The 10,356-nt window shown below is 39.2% G+C and overlaps 2 protein-coding genes across 2 annotated transcripts in view; both read left to right on the forward strand.

Annotated features, from left to right (window-relative positions):
• The window catches only part of LOC138619713 (transcriptional regulator Myc-like), a 158,797-nt gene that overhangs the window by 109,521 nt on the left and 38,920 nt on the right, over positions 1–10,356 (forward strand). The gene's annotated exons all lie outside the window — the stretch shown is intronic.
• otulina (OTU deubiquitinase with linear linkage specificity a) lies at positions 7,494–9,540 on the forward strand. The gene is made up of 3 exons (XM_069696259.1): positions 7,494–7,728; positions 7,897–8,018; positions 8,955–9,540. The coding sequence occupies exons 1-3, from the start codon at positions 7,615–7,617 to the stop codon at positions 9,376–9,378; spliced, it is 660 nt and encodes a 219-aa protein (XP_069552360.1). The 5' UTR covers positions 7,494–7,614; the 3' UTR covers positions 9,379–9,540.

Consider the following 10,356-nt stretch of genomic DNA (forward strand, 5'->3'; position numbering starts at 1 on the left):
AGTGTAAAGGAGGAGAAATATATAAATAAACGAGGAGAAAGCCTTTTGAAACTAAACTCAAAAGTTTTATACAGCTTCCCTGTCCATGATGCCTTTGAAAAACGGGCAGGCTGCTGAAAAGAAAGTAGTAAATAAATAAATAATAATAATAAAAAGCACAGACGACATAAATTATTAACATTAGACTGAAAACTGATGTTCAAGATGCTTTTTCGTCTTCCTTTCAGCATCACCCCCTCCTCCCCCCGCACCCCCTTCCCCCCCCTCCTCCTTCATTTCAAAACACTGGATGTATTTTTTGAGCCGTGATGGCTGAGGTGTACGCAGCTGGAGTGAGTTATTTGATATTCTTTTGTTTTCTATCCACGCCGTTTTCGTTGTCTTTGCCATTAACAGTGTAATTTGTGCAGATGCAGCTCCCCGACCCACGTCGTCTTTTTTCGTCAAACAGTTTGTATTCTGCCGCTGATAAAAGTTTACTTTCCGTCCTCTCCCCGCAGCAGCTTTTGAATGAAGAGTAACAGCTCAGTTAAAGGAAATTCTCACGCCCATGTCCCAGAGTAAATGTCCGGGTTTGAGCTTTTTTATATATATATATATATATATATATATATATATATATATATATATATATCAATCATTCCTGGATGTGAATCTGGTAAGAGTGAGTCGTGCTGGAAAGTTTTGTTCTTCTTATTTGTGCACAATTTAAAGTTTTATAGCGTTTGAGATTTAACCACTTCAATCCCCTTGAATCCGGTTCTTGAAACGTGGCTTCTGCGGATGTTCTTATTAGTTTTACTGTGGGAGATTTGACAAACTCAAACAATGTCGGGTCACTTCAAACACGTGAAGTTAATCGTATTAGTTGAGGGAAAGCATTTCCTCACGCTGGCAAATCTACGGATGACCTGCTCACTTATTGATCTCTGAATACATCTGGAATACACGAGCCTTTAGTGAAAAGGGAATTAAGTACAAATTACAAGTTCCATTGTTTTGTTTTGTTTTGATTGGTTCAAAACATTAAAGAGGATAAGTATTACACGGCTAAAAAGAAACAAAAGAAACCAAACAAAAAATTGAATTATTAAACAGTTGGGACGTGCCAGAAAAAACAAACAGATGAAACAAAACAGACAGAAAAACAAATTCATTTATAACTTTATAACATTATGAAAAACCCATTTATTGTCTCTGAGCAAATAAAATGAGGATGTATTAAGTGAAAAAAAAAAGAAAGAAGTGATGTATTAGCAAGCAGAGTAGAGTAAAATCATGAGAAACTCAAACGCAGGGAAAAAAAAAAAACGCAGACTCAAACATATATTTTCAAGAAAACTGTGTTTCTTGGAAAACCCACATTATATCTTTGTTTTCTATACGTATCACAGATCTGAGAGTGGCTACTGTAGTTTGAGGATTCACACCCGGGTCTTTGTAGTATGTGATGTTTTTAAAAAAAAAAAAAAAAAAAAAAAGAAAGAAAAGAGTTTTGATCTCTGAATCTTTGTGGCATTTTTTTTTTTTTTTTTTTTTCTGAATCTGCAGAGGCCAACAGAAGCAGCTCTCCTTAGGAAAGATTAAAGTGAACTATAAGTCCTCTATTTCTGTGTGTCCCTTCTTCTCTCTCTCTCTTTCTCTCTCCCCCCCCTCCCCCTTCCCTCCCTCTAAACATAACCAAAGCGAAGAGACTCCGGCTGTCTGACTTGTTGAAATAAAACATTTGCTGCTCAACCTGCAACCACCTGAAATTGTCCTGAGAAGGAGGCCGGATAGAAATATAATGACATGTCGGCGCTCCAAATGGATTATGTTTCAATATCAGTCAGGACACAGAAACGGAGGGGGCGGAGGGAGAGAGCGCATGTGTTGGATGCAGATGGTTTGAAATTGCTGCCTTTGTTTTCCATCAGGCATGAAGCATTCACTTCCCTTATCTTTCAGACAACGCGCGGTGGGGCTGATGTTCTGGGTAAATGAACTGTCTGTATATCCCTCACCCGCCGCTCCTCCGCCTTCTTGTTTTCACTTCCTCCTCGGGGTTGAGATGTTGGTACACTGCCTGCGAAGCCCGAGCTGCTCAGGCGTCCCCCCCCTCCTCCCACTTTGCTGCTTTGCACACCCAGATGCCTCTGGGGGTGCAATTACCAATCCTCACATGCAATCGAGGTCGGCCATGCATATGATCCCTTTTGCTTTCACTGTTGTTTCAGTTGTGTTTTTAGGGTTTTTTTTTCTTTCTTTTTTTTTTTCCAGCATTATTAGCAATGACACACCGTGAGGTATTTTTTTTTGCAGGTAGAGGAGTTAATAGCGCGGGTCTTTACAGAGACACCTGTCTGACTTGAGCGGCTGATTGCATCGGTCCATAGTCCATTTAACTTCGTAGCAGCCCCCCGGTTTTTTTTTTTGTTGAACGCACGTCTTTAGGCTGTGATGTCTCTGTTTTCCAAGCAGCCTGGACGGGAATCTTTTCCCAAAGTATCACAGAGCGAAAGGAGCTGCAGCCGCACACCTGCTCGCTCGGCTTTTCCATCTGCCTCGCACATGCAGTAAAGAACATGATCAATAACACTTTGTTTTCAATAGTTCACATCCAGCTCTTTAATACTGGCTTTTAGCCGAGTAAACACTGAATGCATTTCCTCTGAATGCAGTAAACATACGCGGTGAAACACAAAAAAAAACAACAACAAAAAACAAGCATTATTAGAAAAGGTATTCATCGACGTCGGGTAATAGTTTAATAGTGAACACCATAAACTATTACTGTGGAGTTTTACACGTCGCGTTGCATTATGTCCTCAGGTTGTCCATCTGTCCGCAAGAAGTTCAGGTTGGAAAATGAGTTTTGTCCCCGCAGAGAAACTTCCCCCCCCCCAAAAAAGAAAATGTCAAGATAATTCCTGGTCCTTTCCATTTATTTTATCCGTATGGAACAACATTTATTTAAGCCTGAATTCTCCGCGTTTAGTTGATTGTTAGACCTAATTCAGTCAACTCTTGTAGTCTAAGAGCATTTTACATCAAAAAGACATCTTTTGTCTGCGTAATGACTCATAAAGATGCATTTTGTCCTTTTGTCAGGGCTTTATTGTCCTCAATATGATCGCTAATATGTTCAATATGCTTCTGTTTTTATAAAGTGAAACATGAGGTCCAGCCTTTCTGTCTACCGAAGCACAAAGTGTTCGATATTTTACAAATTAAAAAAGGATGGCATCGATATAAAAAAAAATAGGAATGAACTGTGTAAAAACATTAATTTACCAACAATGTGAACTCTTTGTCAGTTTTGTCATAATTTTCGTATTAACTGTAATTTTTTTTCAGGAAATGATTTGCGAAATGTTTACCGAGATCTAAATTTGCGTCAAAGACCGTCGGTGTCACCAAGATATGCACGAGGTGAAGATTTAGGCACTAAAACCAACAGCTTACATTCAAGGAAACATCATGTTTTTGGTTAAAATAAGTGTTATTTATGCAAGTAATGGTACGTTACGTACGTTACATTAAGTAAGTAAATATCATGATGAGATATTTGGGTTGAATGTTACGAACAACCCAACCCGCTATAACAACAACGCGTGTAATACACCCGCTAGTCCACTAGAGGGTAGCGCGTCGGCGTCTTGTCTTTACCTCATAGTAACCTGAAAAACCACGTGGTTAAGCTACAGTGCTTTGAAGAATCGCCCTATTTGACCTCAATCTTGTGGCATGCGGCTACTTTTGCCGAGGTGATGCAAACTGTCGCAAAGACACACGACTACCCTCTAGTGGACTGGCAGGTGTTTTACTCCAGGCTGGAAAGCCACATTTTTGGATTATTTGTTCGTTTTTTTTTTTTTTTTTTCTGTAAAACTACCACAGCACGGGGGTGTTTAAAGTGTCTCGGCCCAGCAACTTGTTTTGTTTTCGTTTATTGCTATAAAATGTAGTAGGAAACTGTGAAACCTCATCTTAAGTACGGCCACGCAGAAACATCACACCTCGTTTTGCCTGAAATGAGCGGTTAGGATTTAAGAGCAGCGGATGAAAACTGAACTAGTTTCCCTCCTGTCAGGTAGTTTGTAAGCACCGCATGAAAATCCCTTTGGCAAAGTGCAACTCTCCTGCACACGGGTCATCGCAGCTTGAAGAGCTAGAGGAAAATCACCGGCCCTGCCCTCCATCATCCTCTCATCCTGCTGACCTCTACGTACGGTATAGCATACTTACAGCACATACAGAGAGAGACAGAGGGGAGGAGGGGGGGTTGAGAATGATTGCATATCTGAAGGCATCAAGAGAGCCGATATGGATGGGAGAGGGGTGACATGGTCGGACACATCTTTGCTTTCTTATTAGTGAGGGCCTGTACGGACACTTTGGGCCCTTTTTATGGGGCCGTGATGAAACCCCTCTTCGTGCATCCGCAGAAAATGGCCAGGGGAAATCACAGATGAGAATCACTCAAAGACAGGGAGATGTCAACAGGCCCATAATGATAGCTGATGGCCCCAGAACACTCTCCCCTCTTCCCTCTCAAGCCTCACCTGCCCAAGTTGCACTGCCCTGGAAAACATAATTAGAGGTAAAACAGAGAGACGGAAGCTTTGTCTCTCTGTTTTCTGTAAGCATGCTCTTTGTTTTATACATCTGGGAGTCCTTTTTTTTTTTTTCTTCTTCTTCTTTTCTCCCCCTACCCTTTCCCAATCTCTCTTTCACTTCGTGAAGAGAAAGAGGAGGAGGAGAGCTCCCTCTGTGAGACACCAAGGTGCTCCCAGTCCATTGTGCTGCTGGCTGTCAGGTTAAATTAGGGAGTACAGGCTCCGTGAGTGTAAAAAAATCAATACTTGATGGAAGATTGCTCCCCGGAAAATCTGTTTTGATTCCAGGATTAATTCTTGACCAAAGGCTCCTGCAAAATGACATGCCATTAGCCTGAAAATGAACACATTCTGCGGTGGAAATTGGATGGAAATGTGTCAGGTGATTGCCCCGGTTGGTTGTTTTGACTCTTGGAGCGATGGGGACTGAAGGTGTGGCTGCAGCCGCGAAAAACGAGGCCTCCCGGCCGACTCCATTTCCAGGACAGAGACAACTCCTCCGTGGCCTCGGGAGTATTCTCAAGGCCATTGTTGTCCAACGGCTGCAAATGCACTCCAGCAAGTTGAAATGCATTTACCCGCTGTCCACTCACTCTCTCTCTATCTATCTCTCCTGTGTTTTCCATAAAGCACGGCATGAAGAATGAGGAAAATCTGAAAATAAAACAAGGAGCTTTTTTTTTTTCTTTCTTTTTTTTCACTCTTTCTACTCAACAGTGAGAAAAAGGGAGGTGGGATGCATTATTGATGAGTGAATAATGTGTTTGTCATGACGGATGACACTTTCTGGTTTGAAAACTTAAACAGGAAGCTGGAAAGATGCACCGGACAGTGATTTGAACAACCGGAGCGTTCAGGCTGCACTAAACATTTGCAGGGATGTTCGAGTGTTTCGGTGATTTCTGACACTCTAACATGTTTCTCAGGGAAAAAAAAAAACATTCATTTATCTGTATTTTTTTCTTTTTTTTTTTTCTTCCATGTTTTTGCTCATCAAGTAAAAGTGATTTCAGATCAAAAACATCAGTCCTCGTGGAACGTTTTTACTGGAATCGCTTTTGATTTCTTGTCTAAAACAGCAACAAGTCTTAAGAATGCTTGTTGTGTGTAAATTCATATACTCAGACACATTTAATTCAATACTGCTGACCTCAGGCACTAAAATAATCAGCTTAAATTGAGGCTAGAATTCAGTTTTGATTTGATTTGATTTGATTTGGCCAAATGCCCTATAAATTCACATCCATAGCACATTTTATTTGATCTGGTTTTAGATGCTGTTGGAACTTTTATAAACTATTGCATCTCGAAACAGACATCTTTTAAAAGACTTATTTTAAGCTTTGCGACGTTGCATTGTTTAAAGATCAATCTCGAAACAGACATCTTTTAAAAGACTTATTTTAAGCTTTGCGACGTTGCATTGTTTAAAGATCATATTTAGAGCTTGTCTATCATGCGACAATAAAGAATTGTCTGAATCCTCATGTAATACTTTCAGTCCTATCTTGAAGCCTTAAAATCATCTTGCATGCATTGCAGCAGCAGTGAGACAGTTAAATCTTTGTTAAACTTTAACAAAACCATTTAAAAAAAAATTGCGTGTTCAAATGCGTGGGTGCAGATAAAATAATGTTTTTAATACGTTGTAAATTATCTATGCTCCTATTTTATGAAAACTAAAACATGCTGTCGTCTCATATGAAACAACTATGGCGTCATTATGATGAAAATGAAGATGCAATAAAAAATTTAAAAAAAAAAAAGAAATAGAAAAAGAAACAGAAGAGGCTGCAGGGAACATTTAGCAAAATAGGAGATGATGATGATGATGATCATGCCTCAATGTGGCGCGCACTCAGTTTTACTGTGATGCTTCAGCCCCCCCTGGAGGTTAAAGATGTTAGTGTCTGTGTTGCTGCCACTAGATGGCAGCGTGCAACCACGGATCCTCATCAACACCACAGAAGAAGTGTCTGCCTTAAAGGGGAATTCCACCTTAAAACAAAGTTCTCAGTATTTACCTTTGAATTGATCTGTAATCTTTATTGACCAAGTATTACATACAAACAAGCAGATATTTACATAATTGAAGCAAAAGGTCAAACTGTTTGAATAGCTTTGAGATAGGTTGTGTAGTACGTACATTATATAGTCGGTTTGAAATATCCGTGCTTGTCTGTGTACAGTATTTACAGCCTGCTTGAATGTATTTGACAGTGACGGGTGACTGATTTAACCAGTTATCAGGATGATTTTCACTTTTTATTTGTTTTTATTTTTTTGCTATCTTTAAGCCAGGCTTACTGGCAATTATTGAAAATAACTGAAATAGCAATAAATGAAAGTACTAAAATAATAGTATTTCACTTACCTATAGAAATTGTGTAGTCATGTAGGTGGTTATAAATATTTAAATTATTTAAATAATCAATTTTATGTTTATACAAAAAAAGACTAAAGGGTACAGTTAAATAATAGAAGTTGAATTGCTTATGTTTATTAATAACACATGACATTGAATCGAGATTTAAATCAATTCCAGCTGTGAAACAGTGGAATTGTATGCAGTGGTCCAAGAAGTGTTCAGGTCCTTCACTTCAGATAAAGGTACTGATACCACACTGTAAAAAAAAATATATATATATCTCCACTACAAGTTAAAGTCCTGCCTTCAAAACCTTATTTAAGTAAAATAATGTATTATCAGAAGAAAAAAAAAAACATATTTAAAGTATCAAAGTAAAAGTACACACTATGTCGTAAATGCTCCCTGGCGGTGATTCACATTACTGCTGTATTAATGTGCAACGTTTTATTTTGAAGAACCATTTCCGCTTTGGGTGGATTTTTTTTTCTTTTTTTTTTTCCTTTCTTTCAGTCGCAGCCCGATGACGTCGTCATTAGCTGCGGCAGCTAAAGTTAGCCGTTGCCTGGCAGCTCGCTCAGATGTCTCTGAAACACGGTTGTTGTTGTTGTTGTTTTTTGTTGTTGTTTTTTTAAATCTATATTCACGATGTCTTGGGTAAAAGCTGCGTCTCTCAGCGGAGAAGATGTCTTCGACGAGAATGCGGACGAGCTTAATTTACAAAGCAGAGAGTGGACGTCCAACATGAAGAAGCGAGTCCGGGTAACGTTGTCGTTTGAGCCGCAGGGAGAACTCGCATTTAAACGGTTCCTGTGTTTTAATTTACAATTAAAAAATACTAAACTTTGCGGACGTAACGTTGTGTAGTTGATGCTTGGTTGATTCAGCTCTTTGTGAAAGCGCATTCAGCTCCTTGGGTGTCGTTGACAGGACGGGTACGTGGACGGAGTCGACGCCGGGGAGGAGGCCTCTCTTCAGGCCGGGTTCAACGCGGGCTTCGGGGAAGGAATCGCTCGGACTGCGGCTGTGGGCCGCCTGAAAGGAATCGTGAGGTAAACCAATCAATAATACAGCTGATTATATGTGACAGAGTGGTTTGTGTCAAATTAAAACAAACAAACAAACAAACAAAAAAGGGTGTCCAGATGAAAAACACAAACTTGTGTGTAACTTTTTCCGACTTCTGCTGTAATTTTGTTTGTTTACTTCGTTGTGTGTCAGAAAAAAAAACACACTTCAAATTAAACGATCAATCTACATAATTCATGTTCACTAACTTATAATAAGAGGTCACAAATGGGACATTGCTTCACTTTTATTTGCTCGTCTTTCTGACCTCACACACTATTATAACTTGACCTTTTTTTTGAGCTGTAAAATTGTGTATGTTGATTGTTAGTCATAATCTTATATATTGTTTAAAGTTTAAATTAAGAACGAGTAATGAACAGACAAAATAAGAGCCAAACATCTGAATTCATTTCTTTTAGCAGCTGATAGTTTTTCTGTTTATGAACTCAGTTTATGATGAAAGTTTTATCACTTTACTCACAATATTAAAACGATGAAATCTCATGATGAGAAACAGTTTGAGCTTGAATTGTGTTTTTTATCCAATAAGGAAGAAATGTTGTCTCATTTGATATCGTTCACTATTTTAATATTTCTTTTTTTTTTATATAATAGTCGTTATTTAATGACAATGAGGTGGAAAACATCCTCTGTGATTTTTCTTTACCTTTTATAATCAGATGTTTTGGAAAAGGTCTTTTAGATGTTATTTTACCCGGTTATGTTTAAAAAAAATATATAAAAAAATCCCTCTGAGGTGTAAAATTCTTCCAATTTCCGCGTCACAGAAACATCACGAGTCTCTTTTGTACTGACGATCATTGAAGTCTCTTTTCTGCCCAGCGCCGGCCGGTCCCCAGTCACTTCTCTCTGCCATTGTGTGTCACACTGGTGCCTCTTTGTGTCCCACGCTGCAGCGCTATATCGTGCTGGTGCCAGATGGAGCGTCCGGAAAAGCCCGTCCCGGCCTCTGTGACCGACCTCCTGCAGCAGGTTACGCGGCACGAGGACCGAATCGCGGACAGCATCAGGGAGGTTCTGGAGAATCCTCCGCCCAGCGTGAGCGACGTCTCCGAGAGCTTCGAGGACCTCGGGGTGGAGCAGGCCGACCCGGGATGCTCTGCGGGGGGGTGCAACGATTCGGACTGCTGCGGGAGGGGAGAAAAAATGGACTCCGACGTTCCTCACCAGCCACGAAACGTCTGTTCGGGGTCGATCGACTGCACCTCCGGCTCGAGCGAAGGTCTGAAACTGCTCCTGCAGCGATGTGCGGACGTGGTGTCGGAGCTCGGACTCCCGCAGGAGCTGATCAGTCACATAAAAGAACTGAAGGACGTGTAGTTTTAACTGCGAAACAAAACAGGTTTTAGGGTGATTTTATTTATTTTTTTCACACAGAAATGAATTATGTTCAATGTAAATAATGTAAAATATAAATTTGAACTTTTTTTTGCTTTGTTAAAGATATTTTGAAAATGTTTGAAAATAAACTTGTGGTTTTTTTACATGCGGTAAATTTCTGTTTTTGCTCATATTTACATCGTTGCCCTCCTAAATAGAAACGTCGTCATAAAATCTCTTATTTAGACATAAATTTATTCGACACTGATGAATTGACTTGAATTTTTTTTGACTTTTTTGGAAACTATGTTAAATCATGACCACGCTAATAGTTAATGATATTATTATTATTAAATCATATAACTGGAGGTTGACAAGGACGGTCCCGATAGACCTGAGGTCTTATTATGTTTTGATGCTGACACAGTTCATTTAGGAAACAAACTTACTACCAGATCTTGAAAGGCTGACCTCGACACTTGCAGCCAAAAGATCGTTGATTGCCAAAATACTTCTCATAGATTTGGGGCTGATTGTGAAAAAAAAAAAAAAAAAAGTACATTTATATTTTTTGCGCCTTCATGATAAACAGCCAATGGATTGATTAATAAAATAAAATGACTCGATAATATACATAATCGTTTCAGCCCTGATATGTATTTTGAGCCAGAAAGCTTGTTTGCTTTATTAACATTAATATACTACCTTCATTGTTTATATAGCATTTCAGAGCTGGTTATGAGGACATTTTCAAACTTATCCAAAGACGTTTTTTTTTTCTAGCCAACAATGTGCATTTACTTTAATCGGTTATTTTCTGTCATTTGTGGACTAAAATCATTTTGTCTATTAAACTGTCCCAACATAAATTCCAGGAGTCAAATGTGATGCGTTTCGAATAGTTCGTTAAACTCAACTTCCAGTCTAAAACATCAAAAATAAATGAAATTCACTACGAAACAAAACAGAGGAAAGCAG

This window comes from Brachyistius frenatus, unplaced genomic scaffold (genome assembly GCF_029030835.1).
Source record: "Brachyistius frenatus isolate BFR_SWC_R1_liver_20210118 unplaced genomic scaffold, ASM2903083v1 Contig_21, whole genome shotgun sequence".
Taxonomy (NCBI): Eukaryota; Metazoa; Chordata; class Actinopteri; family Embiotocidae; genus Brachyistius; species Brachyistius frenatus.